The sequence below is a fragment of the Passer domesticus genome, chromosome 1 (genome assembly GCF_036417665.1).
Source record: "Passer domesticus isolate bPasDom1 chromosome 1, bPasDom1.hap1, whole genome shotgun sequence".
Lineage (NCBI taxonomy): Eukaryota > Metazoa > Chordata > Aves > Passeriformes > Passeridae > Passer > Passer domesticus.
Genome location: NC_087474.1, coordinates 41069 through 59339, shown reverse-complemented (window position 1 = coordinate 59339; position 18271 = coordinate 41069). Strand labels below are relative to the sequence as shown.

General features: G+C 42.2%; 1 protein-coding gene across 7 annotated transcripts in view; it reads left to right on the top strand.

The window, feature by feature from the left end:
- The window catches only part of SMARCD3 (SWI/SNF related, matrix associated, actin dependent regulator of chromatin, subfamily d, member 3), a 76572-nt gene extending 72005 nt beyond the window's left edge, over positions 1 to 4567 (top strand). For all 7 annotated transcript variants that reach the window (XM_064407291.1, XM_064406395.1, XM_064406908.1 and 4 more), the window contains 2 exons: positions 305 to 406; positions 504 to 4567. In XM_064407291.1, coding sequence (XP_064263361.1) covers positions 305 to 406; positions 504 to 557 — 156 coding nt within the window. In that variant the 3' untranslated portion in view covers positions 558 to 4567. The remainder of the gene's footprint in view (positions 1 to 304; positions 407 to 503) is intronic.
- Positions 4568 to 18271: the final 13704 nt, after the last annotated feature.

The following is an 18271-nucleotide window of genomic DNA, read 5'->3' as shown; positions in this document are numbered from 1 at the left end:
TGCTGCCCTATCGCTGGAGGCAGATTGGACAGGACTAGAGCACCTGATCTAGTGGAAGGTGTCCCTGCCCATAGCAGGGGTGGGGAATGAGATGAGCTGAAAGGTCCCTTCCAACACAAACCATTTGATTGTTCTATGATCCTGTTTTGGCAGTAAGCACACACTGTCCATTTACTTTGGGCTTTGAGAACAGTTCTGACCATTTTTACGTGTAATGTAGATAAATTTTCACTCTGGGTAAATCTGAAAGTTTCTCTATGTGGAAGAAGAGCTATGGTGAAAAATGGTTTTATTTTTGTCACAGGTGATGACTGATGTGGTTGGAAACCCGGAGGAAGAACGGAGAGCTGAATTTTATCATGAGCCATGGTCTCAAGAAGCTGTGAGCAGATACTTCTACTGCAAGGTATGAAAGAAATATCCACACTGCTGGCTTATAAATGCATCTCTTGCCACTGAGTAATTTAATCTGCTAAACTGTACAGTGTGTCGTCTTCTTTCAGATCCAGCAGCGCCGACAGGAATTGGAACAATCTTTGGGAGTGCGTAACACATAAGTACTGCTCACAAGACTCCATTGGCATCAGGACCACCGAACCAGTGGACTTCTCAGTGTTACTTAGCTCACTGTTACACATGGACCTGCTTCCTGACTGGATGAGAACGTGCCGTCAACACACCAGTCAGAACACCAGCTTTAGAGTGACCCTGAAATCTTGTCCAGGACGGGTGTCTCAAACCATTCCCAGCCAGAGACAGCACCATACAAGTGTCAGTGTGAAAGAAGACTAAAGGTTCACTCATCAACGCACATTGTTAAGTTTTAGTGGAAAGTTAGACACTACACAGCAAATCCTAATGGGCTATGCTTAGAATCATGGATGGCACCAATGGTGGAGGTTGAGATAGGTGTTCTAGGAGACTACAGATTTAGAGAAATAAATGCAGTTCTTACCCTATGGTACCTAAGAGTCTCAAACAGTAACTTATCTGAAATTAGACAAGATAGTCTTTCTTATAGCTGTGGAATGCTTTATATTCCTGAATAGAGTTTTTATTTCAGCCAAACCAATGCAAGAAGCTATCTCACCATCTGAAAGAGCAAACTAGGAGCATTTGCATCCTGGAATGCAGAGCCCATCTGGAAGAAAGACGTATAGTCAGGCCATCTCTTCTGTAGATGCAAATAATTTCTCTTCCCTTTGTCCCAGCAGTGAAAAGTAGATTGAATCACATATCACTAGATGGGTATGATCTGTACACTGTACTGAGAGAAAGAGAATAATTCCTGGGATAAGAGCTTCTTATGCATCAGTGGTATTAGCAACAAATGAGGCATTCTGAGAAAATTAAAATAACGTAATGGTGCTTTGCTGATGCCTGCCTTTAACACAGCAGATATTAACAATACGTATATATGTAAAATACCAGATTATTTAAATGTTTCTCTGTGTGCCTGTAGGGTTCATCACTGAAAATAACTTCCTAATTCTTGGTGTAGAATCCAAGAAGCTTAACTTAATGTCACATGGTAGTTTTTTCTTTACTCAAGATGTTAGCAGAGTCCCTGGATTGGTCTCACATTTTGATCATAGGTGAACTGCCTCTTACTATGAATTATTTATCTCTCCCATACATGATATGTGCTGGTTATTTTGGATGCTGTTGAGTTATAAAGCATATCAGCCTTAAATAGCACAGAGAACATATCCCTTGGAAATCATCTTCTTTGTAAATGTATGACAAATTCAGATAATGGGAATTTATAGAACGATTACTTGGAAGCAGGGACATCTTCCTTAAGTCCTTCCCCTCCTAATTTTTTGTAGTGCACAGATGTGCTGTGATAAAGGCACAATATAATTTCTAGTCCAAAAAGCAGCTGCCAAAGTATAACTGTCCATTTGATGTGGCATTCAAAATCCTCTTCTAGGTTACTCCTTTTCACCTCCATTCTTACACTCCTTGGAAAGAGAATCAAATTCACATGTGATATGGAAGGAAGGCAGCTCTTCTGAATAAATGCATTTTTTCTCTAGCATTGTGTTTTCTGGTGTTTTTGCCAATTTCTCTCTTAGTTTAACTTAAACATTTCTTCTCTTCAGTCACAGAAGAGATAGTCTTCTCTTTACCCCTTTATTTAAAATCTTTGTTTTCACATTAATAGTGCCATAGCTTTTAGTCCATCCATTGTATTGAGATGTCTTGGAAAATTTACTTTTGATTGAATTCATGTGATGGCAGTAGTCTCCCACAAAACCTGTTGGTGTGAGAAAAAGTACCTCATTGTCTGAGGCCTTTTACTGGGAATGGCTTGATTGGGCATTTTTCCCTTTTGTGTTAACGCCTCTTTTCACAGTAAAATGTGAAATCCTGCAGTCTTAAACTGGTTCTACTGAGGGACTGTGAGGCTGCCACAGTGATGGACTTGAAACGTTACTTAATTTAGGACTTCACTAATTGGACTAAAAGCAAGCATTATGAGGAAAAAACAGTGGGGGTCATCTGCTACTGTGCTTCCATATTTGTTGTGCTGCTGTGTCCGATGTATGCATGCTGCTCAGTGTATAAAACTCTAGTCTGTATGTGGCAAACAGAGCAGCTACATTCAGGGGTATGTTCAGTCTGCAGGAATAAGAAATGCAGAGAAAAATATGCAAGGATATGAGAAGGGGACGGGACTGAGATAGATGCCTGCAGAATGTCTGCCAGGGAATTCTAGGGTTTGAGAGCCTTCCCACTGAAGTGGAAGATATTTATGAGCAATACCAGCCATTTGCCACAGCTGACAACATACTGGAGTCCAGCCTGGTTTTAGAGCCTCTGTAGAACTAATTGGATGGATCTGATTCCAAGTCTCGTTCCGAGCAAATTAACAAAACTAATGTGGTGTTGGTGCCAGTGTTCACAGCTGCATCACTGAAAGCTGAACCTCTGTCAAGCAGCAGCGTTATACTGAAATGGGTGTGTGCATAAATCAGCCTCTGATTCTGGAGATCGCAGTCCAGAATCTAAATTCTTATATTTCACTGTCTGTAAAAAAAGACTGGTCACTACCAGTGAGTCTTAGGACTAGCTGTCAGGTGTCTTTCCTTTGCTTAAACTGGGATTTGAGAGTCTGATGCTATGTTCAGGAGCTGTTCGGGTCTTTTACTGAATCAGAGAGAGAAAAATTTTGTCCTTTGTTCCGTAGGTGCAGCTAAGAGCTTGCTTGTTTACAAAACAAAGAAAAACTCTATTTGAAGATAAATAATGGAGCAATTCTGGAAGCAACTAGACCAAGTGTTGCTTGAGCATTGAAAATGAAAGGTAGTGGAACTGAACAGGCAAGTAATTATGGCAGACTGTGAATGAGGAATTTCTTTTAAGTGCGGGATGGTTGTCTTTTTGTGTGTATTAAAGACAAGAAGATGTTTCAGGGTCTTCAGTTGTCACCGTACAGTACAAATCTCTGCATACCACAGAAAAACATTCTGTGCATAGAAGTAGTTCATGTATAGATGATAATATAGATTGTTAGAAAATATAGCATCAAACTAGGAAAAGGTTCAATGGAATTCTGGAGTACCAGTAGGAGGGAAATGTATGTTGGAGCAGAAGTGTTGATGTGGCAGGTTAGAAACAGGTTTTTTTAGTCTACTGGGTTGTTGGCCATGAGGCAGGAATCAGATCAAATGTTTCTTAGAGATTGAAGTTCGGGAAGCAAATGTTCAGTTGTGGAATAAAGAGAAGAATACAACAGTGGGAAAGGAAATTAAAATACGGAGTAGAGTACCACTGAAGCACCAGAAAGACACAGCACAAAATAACGTGCAAAGTACTCTTGGAAGTAGCAGAGCCCACATGAGTCTGTGCATTCTGTGTGCATGTGTGTATGCACACACACAGAACTCATGGCAGAGACAGTCTCAGTCAGTGCGTAGCCTGGGAAGTGGGGGGCAAGGACAGAACCAAAAGTTTTGCAAATAACTTTGAGACGCACTGTCAAAGCACTTTCACTGTTACCAGCAAGGATTCAGCTATTGGACATAGCAGGGTTGGTAGCTGTAGTGCAGACATCGTCTCAGCTGGCAGGTTTTTTACCTGCACATTGTTTACCACATTGTTTAGAAGTTACCCTGTGGAAGCCAGGTGAAAATATTAGTATATAAATCAATATTGGTGTATGTTCTAGGGCTCCTAATTTTGCCAAAATGCTAATCAGGTATTTGGGGATTGTTGATCTGGTTTCGTGTGGAGAACTCTTTTAAGGCAATGAGAAGAGATAAGGGGGAAAAGAAGGCTCTTTTTTCCTAAAGAAAGCGGTCTCCTTTCTGTAACTGCTCTGTTGTTTAACAGGATGTATCTGTTCTGCCGGATCCTGTATTATAAACATCTTTTCCAAACTCACTGAAGAGAGGAACTCCATTTAAAAAATACAACAGTGGGTTTGTGAGAGTGAGCAAATATATGTATAAAGAATAGGGGGAAGGGAGAGACTCCTTCTACTCTGTAACCACCATATCCATTGTATGATTCTGAGTGATTAGTAGAAGAGCTTTTAACAATAAATACTTTGTTCTTTGTATCTCGTGCACTAACCTTATGTATCCTAATGAAGACCGGTACCTTGGTTTCTTTCTGCTCCTGCTAATGATCTCTTGTGTTTGGATTTCTCTTCACTTGTGAATGCACACAAAGACATGCAAATATTTACAGGTTTTAATGAGACTTGATAAAGGTGAGAACTGTTTTGCCTTAGATTTTTCTTGTGAATTCTTTTTTTTTTCACTAGATTCCACCTTCAGCCATTTCCATACTCAGTAAGTGAGAAATCCTTTCCATTGGAGAGATCTGGCTCCTCTCCTGGACAGCCTAGAGCCTGGGTGCTGAGGAGGTGGTGTAGGAATTACAGACTCACCATCTCCACTGTGGTAGCAAATAGGTAGATACCACTTCTATAGCACTTCTCCCTAGATTCTGCTTATATAAAAAAAATCAAATGGAGTTTCTTCTGCTATGTGTAGTATGTCATTGTAGTTCCAGACTGGGCCAGGAGCTTCTGAAGAGGAGACTCCTGCCCCTTGTCCATTGTTGATTTGGCAGGGAATATTGTTTTGTTCCAGAGTGGCTGGATGGAGCACAGGGAACAGTTGTGGTTGTCAGCTTTAGAGACTGATTGCAAAAGTCACTGAAAAAAAAAAGAATGACAATGAGGCTTGTCAGATTGGTGCTTTCAGACCTCACTCAACATCTTTGCTTTGTGTTGGAGATTGCACAACAAGGGGAATGTCCCCTTCCAAATTCAACCCAGAAGATCCCAAGGGCTCTTACTAGGAATATTTCTTTTTGTACTTTCTTTCATTTGTGATAATATGATCTTCAAATTGCCAGGAGAAAATCCTTAATTTCTCCTGGAGAAAACCACATGGCACAGGAAGTTTGCAAAGGAGCCCAGGATTGTGTTTGGAGGAGTGCAGTGTGTCCTGACAAGCTGTGTCTGCCTGTGCTCTTATTCCAGTAAAAAAAGTGCACTACGCCAAGTCGTTTTCAGTTGTTTGACCTAGAAAGGCTGTTCCTGCCACACAGGGAGCAGATGTTTTTTCCTCACGTGCTCGGACTTGACTGGGACCACTCCACAGCTGAGGAATAATTTCATTTTACCAGAAGGAAGTGGGAAAATCATGGACTTCCATGTAAGAATGGTTGGAGAGAAGCTTGAAAGAAGTCTTGCAACTTGTTTATGATTTATTCTGGTCTGGCATTTTCTCCCTCAATGTCCTAAACCTTTGCGCTCCCCGTGTGAGGGCTGAGCGGGGCCTGGTGCTCGGCTCCGCAGTGGCCCGCAGCCCCGGGAGCGGCCCGGGAGCGGCCCGGGAGCGGCGGGCGCGGGTCCCCGCTGCGGCTGTGGCGGGCAGGGTCGCGGTGACAGCGGAGGAGGGCGGGAGCTGCTGCGGCTGCAGCGAGGTTGGAGATGAGCGGAGAACGGCGGGTCCCGGGAAAAGCCCCTGCGGGTCCCGGCACTGAGGCGCGGAGGAGAGGCGGGCCCGGGGCCGCCCGGCAGAGCCTTTCCTGGGGAGCGGAGCCCGCAGCTGCCCGCAGCCCGGCCCCGGCAGAGCCTTTCCTGGGGAGGAGAGCCCGCAGCTGCCCGCAGCCCGGCCCGGCAGAGCCTTTCCTGGGGAGCAGAGCCCGCAGCCCGGCCCGGCAGAGCCTTTCCTGGGGAGCAGAGCCCGCAGCCCGGCCCCGGCAGAGCCTTTCCTGGGGAGCAGAGCCCGCAGCTGCCCGCAGCCCGGCCCGGCGGAGCCTTTCCTGGGGAGCAGAGCCCGCAGCTGCCCGCAGCCCGGCCCGGCAGAGCCTTTCCTGGGGAGCAGAGCCCGCAGCCCGGCCCGGCAGAGCCTTTCCTGGGGAGCAGAGCCCGCAGCCCGGCCCCGGCAGAGCCTTTCCTGGGGAGCAGAGCCCGCAGCTGCCCGCAGCCCGGCCCGGCGAGGGGAGCAGCACCCGAGCAGCGGCACAGTGCTGGGGCGCAGGGAGGGCGCGGCTGGGCTGGAGGCAGAGCTTGCAGGCTTCTCACATTGAAACGAACGTGGAAAGCAGGGAGAAAGGTGGTACAAAAGCACTGGGGGTACTCGGGCAGGTGAGACGTGACTCAGGGGAGGGAGTCCCTTTCCTGAGCTCCTGGAGTTCCACTTGCCTCTCTCAGGAGCAGTCGTAAGAAGTTTCCCGTTTGGAGCTAGGCTCCAAAGGGAAGGAACCTGAAACTGCTGAAGCTCACTGCTGTAAACAGCCAGTAACTTTCACGGATATTTTAACTATTAAAGATGGTAACTTGTATTTCCTCTGGGCACAAATTACTTGGCTCTCCCGTGTAGAATCCACTGAGGCTGTGAATTGCAATCCAGAGCATCTTCAGGCTTCTGGTGCTTGGGGCTGTGGCGTTTATTGTGCAGAAAACATCTCAGGCTGTCTGCCCCGGGTCTGGATGTGCATTTCCATGGTTCCTCAGAGGGAGAAAAGCCAAGAGGCTGGTGGGAAGGGCTTTCTCCCAGGCCTGGACATCCTCAAGACACCTCAAGTTTTGTTTTTAAATGTTTGTTGTCTTTTGTTTCCCGGAGCTAAGCTGGAGAAAAGATGGAGAGACTAGCAAGTGGGACTCCCATGTTTAGATCCATCCTTGGATTCCAGGTTCTCCCGGTGGGTCTGTGCTCCCTAAAGGAAGGAGATGTTGGGAGTACCTGTTGAGGTTGGAAGAGACACTGAGCAGGAAATTGCAGGGAAGCTGCCCTTGTGTAGTGACTGGAGGAGAAGCATCTTGCCCCAGGTGCTGTGGTCGTTTTCCCTCTGGGTCCTTGTTTCCCTCTGTGTCTCTGTATCCCTCTGTCCTTGCCACGTGTTTGTCACTCTGTCTTTTTCTCTGTTCTTCTCCACGCCTCACTCGTGTTCCCTTTTATTCTCTGAAGCGCTCCCTGTGCCATTGTTCCTCACAGAATCCTTGTGTCCTGTTGCCTGTTTCTGTTCTTTTTTAATTCCTCTATGTCGTGCTGCCCATCCACGTTTGGGGGTTTTGTTTGTTTGTTCGGGGTTTTTTGTTTGTTTGGGTGTTCTTTTTTCGGGTTTTGGTTTGGTTTTTTGGGTTTTTTTGTTTTTTTTTTTTCAATTTCATCCTGCACACTGTTCTTCCTTTTCTTCATGTGTCCTCTCTGCTTCCACTTCCTCTTTCTGCCCCTCGGGGGTGACAGCGAGGCTGGGGAGGAACTTCAGCCCTTCTGGGGGCTGCCCCCCCTTTCTTGGTGCGGCGGAGTCCCTTTCTGGGGGGATGTGCGTGTGGAAAGGGCTTGAAGGAAGCGCTGCGCTGCTCTCCAGGGCAGTTTGACTCGTTCGGTGCCTTCTTTGGGGGTGGGGAAAGGGGGGTCAAGACTCGGGGCTCTGATGTCATTTGGGGCACCCCAAGGTCCCGAGGAGAGGGAGCCACACGGCGGTGGGGGAGCAGGTGGGTGGCGAATGAGCGGGGTCATGCTGGGTGCAGTCCCCCAGAGGGACCCAAAGCTGCCACAAAATTCACGGGGAGGGGTGGGTGTAGAACACTAAAACCTGACACGTTTTTCATGTTTATAGATAAAATAGGATTTTATCTCTAAATTCACCTGTGAAGAAACCCAGAGCAGCCCCAGCTCTGAGGATGATGAGGGCCCCGAGCAGCCCCAGCCCTGAGCTGCGAGGATGAGGAGGGGGCGGCTCCTGCCGGGAGGAGGCTGTTTTAGGGGGGAAGGGGTTGCCTGAGCTCCCTTTTGCCTGGAGCTGCTGAGCAGAGGGGTTTAGGGGGGCTCCCGGCGCTGTCTCGTGGAAGGACGCCGAGAGCTTCTCCGAGGGTCTGGGGGAACACCTGGATACGCACTTGGATGTGTGGAGCATTGCTCAAAGGAGGTGCCGAGGAACAAAGCTCCGTGCCGGGAAGCAGCAGCCGAACGGGTGAGCTCGTGTGGATTTGTAGCGGGGACTTTTCTCCTTTCCCTTTCCAATTTCATCTTGCCAATCCCTCCCCGGTGCCCTCTGGAAAAAAAAAAAAAAAGGCTATAAGGACAAAAGAAATATAAATTGTGGGAAGCAAGTTCTCTTCCATTATTGCCTGTGTTTGAATAGGACGGGATCCCCCCTTCACTTGTGGTTTTAGGGTATTGATTTAAGGAACACCTGACTTTTCCAGGGTGTTAGGGGTATCACAGGGGTGAAAGGGAATCCCTGTGTTCTATTTTAAAGGGAAGGGGAAAAATATTTTTGTCATATTATGGGTTTGATTTGAAGCTTGCCCCTGCATTTTTGTAATCCTAAGGTTTAAATTGAGGGGGCAGCCCTGTTATCCCTCCTTGTGAAGGGTTTGAATTAAGGTGAAGCATTTCATTTGCGGAGAACCCTTTTTTTTCTGCTATTATAGGGTGTTAGAGATACCTATTATAATATTGGGCTTTTGCAAATATTAAAATGGATTTTATATGTGTGATGTTAGAGTAATTTTGCTATAAAGATATAGTTTGTATTTCTGCTGTTAATTAAGCTTAGACATAATAGTGAAATAGCTATGCTTGTGTTAAAATGCCTGCTTGGGTGGGATAACACCCAATGAACACAGGATGAGGACACCTGCTACAGCTATGCCAACTAACAGCATGCACAGTCTGAACAAAGCATGAAGCAAAGCAAGACTCAAACTGGAAGTGATAAGGAGAAGGAGCCGAAACCACAGCCAAGAAACACGCATGCTCTAATAAAGGCAGACCTGAGGAGGGGCCATGTAAAATAGTTCCTGGAAAATATAAACTACTTTATGGATATGCATAAGGTCTATGAATATGCAACAGGCTGATGTAAGGAAAAAAGTATTTGAGGGTATCCCCAAAGGTAAGTGTGGTCTTGGCTGAGAGCCAAGATGCATCCTTTGCTCTATGGTCCTTGTCTCCTATTGTCCTTTATTAAACTTTATAAATTTCTACAGGAGAGTGTATGTGTTTTTGACTTAGGGGATGAAATTGAAGGGGAGAACACATTAATTCGCCCTGGCTGAAGCGGGGTGAGCAGCCCGCGCTGCCTCAGTTTCGGGGTTCAGCTGAAGGAAGCTGCAGCTCTCGCAGCCTTTGCGGGGTTGAACTGGGGCCGTGCCGCTGCCTTTGAGGGCGCTTCTTGTGCCCGCGGCCCGGCCCCGAAGGTTGCGGCGCGGGAGCGCTCCTGGCGCGGCCCGGGCAGTTGCTGCGCTGGGAGGGGAGCGCGGCCGGGCTGCCGCGGGAGTGCCGGAGCCGCGCCGGTGCGAGCCGTGCGGAGCCGAGGGGAGCCGTGCCGGGCCGGCGGGCGGCAGAGGCGGCACGGGCGCTGCGCTGGCCCCGGCCGCTGCCGGCCGCTCCGGGCGCGGGGCTCGGGCGCCGCCGGAGCTTTAATCACTGAAATTTCTTTTACGTCGTGGCTTTGAGGTGGTTTTTAGGAATTTATTGCATAGTTTTATTTTGTTTGCAGTTGGCGTATGGTGTGGATATGGTGAACTTCTTGCATGTTACGGTTCTCGGTTCAGGTGAGATGATAAGTTTGATAATAATGTTTTCTTCGAATTGATTTTCTTTTTGGGGGGGTATTATGTTTTAAGGGATTTTTTTTTAAGGTTTATATTGGTTTTTGTGGGTCGTAGCATGAAGTACAAGTTAGATTTTTAATGATGCTGTAGCGGCTTTTATTAGCCAATGTGTTTTTATTAGCGTGAGTATGTAATGTTTGTTTCAGTGGGTTTGTAGTTAATGGGTGAGGTTTTAAAGTATTTATAATTGCATTTTTGTTTATTATATTATAGGGGTTTTGTTTATTTGATTTGTTTGATTGTACTGTATGTTTTATGGTTACGGATAATTTGGGAGATATTGTTTATGGTAACATTTATCTTTTGGCTTTGTGTTTATTTCTAGTGGTATTTTTATTTTGGTGGTTAAGGCATTATAGGTATGTTGAGTTAGGAATAACTTTTTTTGTTGTGAAGTTTGTGATATTTTTATTTTTGTAGTTTAATTTATGTGGTGGTTGGTTTTTATTAGTTTTATTTTTGGGGACATAAGTGTTAATATGATAGATTTTTATTAATTTTTGGGGTATTGATTTTTTTTTTTGCTTTTTAGTAATTTAGGATTTTTAAATCGTTAATTAGTTTGGCGGTTATTTTGGTTATTTTATAGAGTACTGGTTACTCTTTATGTGTTAGTGTGGAGGTAAAGTTTCGGATTTATTTTAGGGTCAGTTGTACGGTTTTGAGTTTAGTAACTTGGTTTGATTTATTTTTATTTACTAGATTTTGTGATTTGCTGCGCAGGTTTCTATACAGATGTTTTTTTATTTTTGTTTCATTTTTGTGATGTGATAAGAATTGTTAGTGAAAGGAGCATAGTGTGGGGTTTTTTTGCTCGCAGTTTGTTGGCTGGTGGAGCTATTTTTTTGAACAGTATTAGTGGGAATTTGATGCTGTTTGTCATTTTATTTTCAGGAATTGGATTTTAAATGCAAAATTATAACTATAATTAAACAAAACAAATATATAAATATAGAAAGAGGAATAGAAAATTTAAATTTTTAATATAGAATACATATAAATAAAACATGTAACATAATATTATAATGTTCAATATTGAGTATTTTATATGTTTATATAAATACATCTGAATATAGATTACCAGTATAAATGGAAATCCATTTAAAATATAAATATAGAAATGTATAATAAATAAATTCAGATATCTATAAATATAAATAAATACAAAATAATGGAAATAGATACAATACATAATACAGATCATATCATATATATCTTATTGTATTATAACATGTCATATTATGTATCTAAATATAGTACATCAATATAATATAATGTAATATATAATCACTAATAAATGTAAATATAAATACAAAAAATATAAATATAAAAATATTTAAATATACTTTAAAATAAAGGGGGTTTTGTTTTTATTTGGTAATAGGCAGGGTTTTTATTATAAAAATTATAAATAGTAATAAAGGTAGAAATCTAAGTATAGAAATACAAATACATAACGATTATACATAAATTAAAAATAAGTATTAGCATGAGCAATTATATATAATATAAATGAAAAATATATTATTACATTATTATATATAATGTATATATAAATGTAATACATCAATATAAACTATAAATGTAAATGTGAATATAATTATGAAATAATAGATATAAAATATTTAAATATATTTTAAAAGAAAAGGCTGTTTTTATTTGGTTAGAGGCAGGGGTTTTATTTTAAAAAATATGAATACATGTGTACATGAATACATATTTAAAAAATATGAATACACATGTATTATTTTAATATAGTTCCGAATATAGAAATATAAAATCAATATATTTTTACATATAGATATCTATAAATATAAAATATTATTAAATAGTCATAGGCAGAGACGTAATATAGACTATAAATAACCATATACATCAATATACATTTTAAATATAAATGTGAATATAAATATGAAAAATATAAATTAAAGTTTTTAAACTACGGTTTAAAATAAAGGGTTTTTTTTGTTGTTGTTATTTGGTTAGAGGCAGGGGGTTTATTTTAAATTATATAAGCATTATAGAAATCTCAGTCTAAATATAAAAAATATAATAGCAGTATATAAAGATATGTATACAACTAGAGATATAAATAAAGTAATAGGAATAGATGTAATATAGAATATAAATTACATTATACATCAATATACATTATAAATATAAATGCGACTATAAACAGTAAAAATACAAAAATTAAATCTATTTAAATATTGTTTAAAAGAAAGGGGGGTTGGGGTTTTTTTTGTTCCTATTGAGTTAGCGGCAGGGTTTTATTTCTTTCTTCCGCGTTGTTTTTTGGCATTTATTTGAGAAGAGTTTTTGGAGGGGATCCCCCCTGTTCGTTTGTGCCCCTGCGCTCCCCGAGGCGGGCGGCGGCGCCGCCGCCTTGTGGCCAGAGCGCGGTACTGCAGCTCCCCCCGGCTGAGGCGGGCGGCAGCGCCGCCGCCTTGTGGCCAGAGCGCGGTACTGCAGCCTCCCGACAGGCAGCCGAGGGGCGGCGGCGAAAACGCCTCTCTGTGCCGCGCTGCTGCAGCGGCCGACGGCGTGGGGGGGGTTCGGCCGGGACGCGCTCGACCTTCTCAAGATGGCGGAAAAAAGAGCGGGAAAGTCGAGGACCTCCGTCCGTTTACTGGACTGCCTGCGTGGCACCCCGAGGCCAGAGCAGCAGCGGCGGGATTTTCTGTGGCGATTCAAGTGCTGTGGACACGGGCTGTGGGCTCAACGGCACCGAGAGCTGAGGTATTTCGGCGGGTTTCTGACAGGCATAGGAGAAAACGCCTTTCTCTGCCGGGGGGGGGGGGGGGCGGGGTGGGGGTGGGTGTGCTCTCGCGGCCGCCATCTTGGGAGTGGCGTGTCCCGTCGTGTCGCGGACCGGCTTGACCTTCTCAAGAGGGCGGCCAAAAGGGAGGGAAAAATGAGGCCCATGGTGTGTCTATTGAGCTGCCCGCACGGCGCTCCAACGCCGGCGCGGCCCCGGAGGAATTTTCTGTGGCGATTCAAGTGCTGTGGACACGGGTTGTGCGCTCAGCGGCGCCGCGGGCGGTGGCGTTTGTGGCGGGCGCTGACAGGCTTGAGTATAGACGCCTCCCTTTGCCGAGGGCTTCTCGCGGCCGCCATCTTGAGAGTGGCGTGTCGCGTCGTGTCGCGGACCGGCTTGACCTTCTCAAGAGGGCGGCCAAAAGGGCGGGAAAAATGAGGCCCATGGTGTGTCTATTGAGCTGCCCGCACGCCGCTCCAAGGCCGGCGCGGCCCCGGAGGAATTTTCTGTGGCGATTCAAGTGCTGTGGACACGGGCTGTGCGCTCAGCGGCGCCGCGGGCGGTGGCGTTTGTGGCGGGCGCTGACAGGCTTGAGTATAGACGCCTCCCTTTGCCGAGGGCTTCTCGCGGCCGCCATCTTGAGAGTGGCGGTCGCGTTGTGTCGCGGACTCGCTTGACCTTCTCAACAGGGAGGCAAAAGGGCGGGAAAACTAAAGGCCCCCCGGGTTCGTCTGCTGAACTGCCTGCCGAGCACCCTGACGCCGGCGCGGCCCCGGAGGAATTTTATGTGGCGATTCAAGTGCTGTGGACACGGGCTGTGCGCTCAGCGGCGCCGAGCGCGGCCGTGTTTTTGACGGGCGTCGACAGGCTTTAGTCGGGACGCCTCTCTTTGCCGAGGTCTTCTCGCGGCCGCCATCTTGGGAGTGGCCGGTACCTCTGCCGTGCCGTGCGGGGCGCCCGTCCCGTCCGTTCTCTTCCATAGAACTATAAATAAGCAAAACAAAGGTATAAATATGGACATGAGAATATAAATAGATATAAAATTTATATGTGTAGGTATAAAATTTAAATAAAATAAATTTATATGACATGCATCGTGTTTTCCTAGAAGATATTATACTGTTTAATATCCATTATAGGCTTATGTAAAATATAGAAATGTAGATTATAAGTAGCAACGTCAACGACGTAGAAATAGAAATCCTCTTATATTGCAATATATTATGTGTAATATATATTAGATCTATAAATGTAGTGTATCCATAGATTATGATACACAAATTATAAATATAAATAGAATATAAAATATGAAGCATAATATAAATATGAATATAAATTTTAAAATATTCTAAAATTGTTAAAAATAAAGGCATTTTTTGTTTTTTATTTGGTTATACGCAGCTTTTTCACTATAAAAATATAATTACTATAAATCTAGAAATCTAAATATGGAAATATACAATAAATACATATATATAAATATAAAATAGTTAATATAAGTATTAGAAATAGATATAATATAAAATAGAAATTATAATGTATATAGATTATTATATTGCTATGTTTGTTATATACATCTGTAAATATTATACATCAATATAAACTGTAAATGTAAATATGAATCTAAGTATAAAAAATTATAAATATAAAAATATTTAAATATTATTTTAAAATGGGTGGGGGTGTTTTTTATTTGGTTATAGGCAGGGCTTTGCCTATAAATAATAACAATAGAAATAATGATTAAAAATATAAATCTAAATATAGAACTGTATCATAAATATACAAAGATACATATAAAAGTATAGACCAGAAATAATTATGAGTCTTAGAAATTGAAAAATACATAATACAAATAACACTGTATCTATAATATTACATTATGATATATATGTATCTCTAAATAAAATATGTGAATATAAAATACAAATGTAAATGTGAATATAATTATGAAAAATATAAATATAAAAATATTTAACTGTAGTTTTAAAGAAAGTGGGTTTTTATTCTTATTTGCTTAGAGGCAAGGTTTTTCTTTAAAAAACATAAGTATTTTAGGAATATAAATCTAAATATAGAAACGTATATCAAATATATAATAACTATATATCAATATATATAAAATATAGAATAGAAATAAATACAAGCAATAGGAAGAGATGTAATATAGAATAGAATAACATTATACATCCGTATACATTGTATATGTATATAAATGTAAATGTGAATATGTAAAATACAACTATTAAAAATACTTAAATACAGTTTAAATGAAATGGGGGTTTTTTGTTTGTTTGTTTAGAGGCAGGGGTTTAATTTTAGTTTTTGTGCGGGGTTTTGGGGGTATTTATTTTTGGGGATTTTTCCAAGGGGATCGCTCCGGTTCCTGCCGCCTCCCCTCCCTCGAGGCGAGCGGCGGCCCCGGCTGTGGCCCCGAGTGCTGCCGCCGTGCGGCCGGAGCGCGGTACTGCAGCCCCGCGCCGCTGGGCGCCGGGGGCGGGGGAGGAGCGGCTGCCGAGCGAGGGAAGGGCGAGGGGCGGGAGCGAGCGGCGAGCGGGGCGGTGTCTGCAAACAGCGGGGAGGGGTGAAGGAGGTTCGGGAGTGCGAACGGACACGGTGATTGAGATGAATGGCAGCGGCGGCGGGGCCGGGTTCGGCGGGCGGCGGAGGCGCGGTCGCAGCGCTCCACGGGCCGGGGGCAGCGGGCGGGGCTCTCCCGGCGCGGCGCGGCCCCTGCGTGCCGGAGGAGCCGCCGGAGGAGCCGCGTTCCCGCCGGGAGCCGCGGCTTTAATTATGGAAAGTTCTTTTACGTCGTGGCTTTGAGGTGGTTTGTAGGAATTTACTGTATCATTTTGTTTGCAGTTGGTGTATCGTGAACTTCTTCGATGTTTTGGTTGTTGGCTCAGGCGTTGGTGACAATGCTGTTTTGGAATTGAGTTTTGTTGTCGCTTTTTTTTTTTTTTTTGGTGGGGTATTATGCTTTTAAACGATATGTTTTTTATAGTTGACTATGGTTTTTATGGATCGTGAAGCTTGAAGTGGAATGTAGGTTTTAAATTCCGTTGTGGTGGCTTTTATTAGCGTATGTAGTGTTTGTTTCTAGGTAGTGTCCTGTAGTAAATTTGTGCGGTTTTAAAAGTTCATATTATTGCATTTTTGTTTATCATATTATCGGGGTTTTATGTATTTGGTTTGTTTGATTGTAGTGTATGTTTTATGGTTACGAATAGTTAGGGAGGTATTGTTTCTGGTTACATTTATCCTTTGGCTTTGTGTTTATTTCTAGGTGGTATTTTTGTTTTATTGGACGGAGGAATTTTGGGTTTATTGAGTCAGGAATAATTTTTTTGTTAATTCTAGTTTGTTTGTTGGGGTTTTTTTTGTAGTTTGACTTGTTTTGTTTTTGCTTTTTATTGGTTTTATTTTTGGGGACGTGGGTATTTATATGGTGGGTTTTTTTGGTAGTTATTTGAGTTGGTTTTTTATTGTTTTCAATTTTTATTGTATCGTTAATTTGTTTAGTTATTAAGTTAATTTTATAGAGTATTGCTGCCTCCTTGAGTTAGCGTAGAGGTAGAGATTTGCTTATTTTTTTTAATAACATGAGGGGTCTGTTGTACAATTTGGAGTTTAGTAAGTTGGTTGGGTTTCTCTTTTTTTAGTGGTTTCTGGCATTTGCTGTGTGGTTTCCTATAGGGTTGGTTTTTAATTTTGTTCCATTTTTGTGATGTGATAAGAATTGTTAGTGAAAAGAGTGTAGTGTGTTTTTTTTCACTAGTATTTGGTTGCATGGTGGAGTTTTTTTGGTTTGTGGGGTTTTTTTTGTTTTTTTGGGTTTTTTTAAATTTTTCCTTGTTGCCTAGAGATTAAAGTTTTTTTTGGGGGGGTTAATTTGTAACTATTTTCACGGTTTTAGTGTGGTGTAGATTTGTGATGTGGGTGCAATGTATGATGAGAGTAATATTATGTGGAATTGATGGCAGGGTCGAAGACAGTTTTGTATAGCATAGGCATTTTAATAATGGTAGTTGGGATGGTCAGAGGAATTGCATTTTAGTGTTTGTTTTTGAGGTGGTCTGGGGTTTTATTAGAGGCTAGGGGTTTTTTTTGGCTGGTGCAGCTATTCTGACTTTTTAATGATATTGGTGGGAATTTCATGCTGTTTCTTTTGTTATTTTACTTTTAGGAATTGGATCTTTGCAGTAGGCTTTTTGGTTTTGTATTTTTTCATGATCAAGTTGTTTTTGAGGAGAATTTGGATGGGTGTTTCAATTATTTTTGCTATACTTTTTATCTGATGTTGGTTTATTGTAAATGTTTTGGAGGTGATGTTTTAGTTTAATTTGGCTGCGTTTACGGTAGATGGTAGGACTGTGTTTTTGTTTTTGGGGCAGTTGGTTATAGGTGTATTGTATGTTCTTTAAGTGAAGGTAAATGGTAGTTTGTATTTGTTAGAGGAAATGTTAGGGGAAAATGTATTGGTAATGTTAATAATGGCGTGTTATTTTGTGGTTTTGGATTTTAGTTTGTATTGGAGTTTTAATAAGTTTGATACAGTAGTGTTTAGTGGTGGAGTTATTTAAGGTATGTCAGCTTATGGTTCTTTTTAATTTGTTTTAGATCTGTGCATGGGTTAAATGGGGTTCTTGAAAGCTGAGTAGGTTTTGTTGATTACTTTTTGGTGTTTTAGTTTATGGAATATTTTTTGGATGGGAGTTCAAGTGTTTTGAGTTGCTTGGTCTTGCTGGAGGTGTATTGTTGAGGAGATAATGGTTATTTGTAGGGTTGTTTTTAAAGAAGTTTTGTTGTAGCTTGTCCTAGATAGTTGAGGTTAGGTGTTTATTTGTTTGATGGTTCTTGGCATTATAGTAGCTATTCTAAGGGTTTGTGTTTTTTTGGTTTTTGAAATATTTCTTTTAGACAAAGTTCATGTTCAGAATGTATGAATTTTTGGGTCAAAATAGAACTTATGAATTTTATTTGTAGTGTGGGTTTTAGAGGTTGTATTACAGTTAAACTTTATATTTGTATTAGGTTAGTAAAACAAATAGGTTTGTTTTATATTTTATGATAAGGATAGCGTATACTGTGTACAGGTGTTCATTAAGGTATTATATTTTAGCAGGTCTGAAGTGTTAAGTTAATGAATTTATATAGTTCACCAGACAGGGATTATTTGTGTTTATTTAGTTAGAGACAGGGCTTTTTTAGCTTTAAGGGTGATTTTAGCAAAGATATCAGAGGTTTTATTAACTGTATTGGGAATGGGGGTCTTTGTAAATAAGTTTGGTAGCTAGGTTGTGGGAAAATGGAATTGACATTTTTGGTGGCATTTTTGGGTGTTGTCCTTTCAGAAATATATGATTGTGTTCCTGATTGTAGCCGTGACCAAGGGACCAGAGCCCGGTGACTGCGGGACA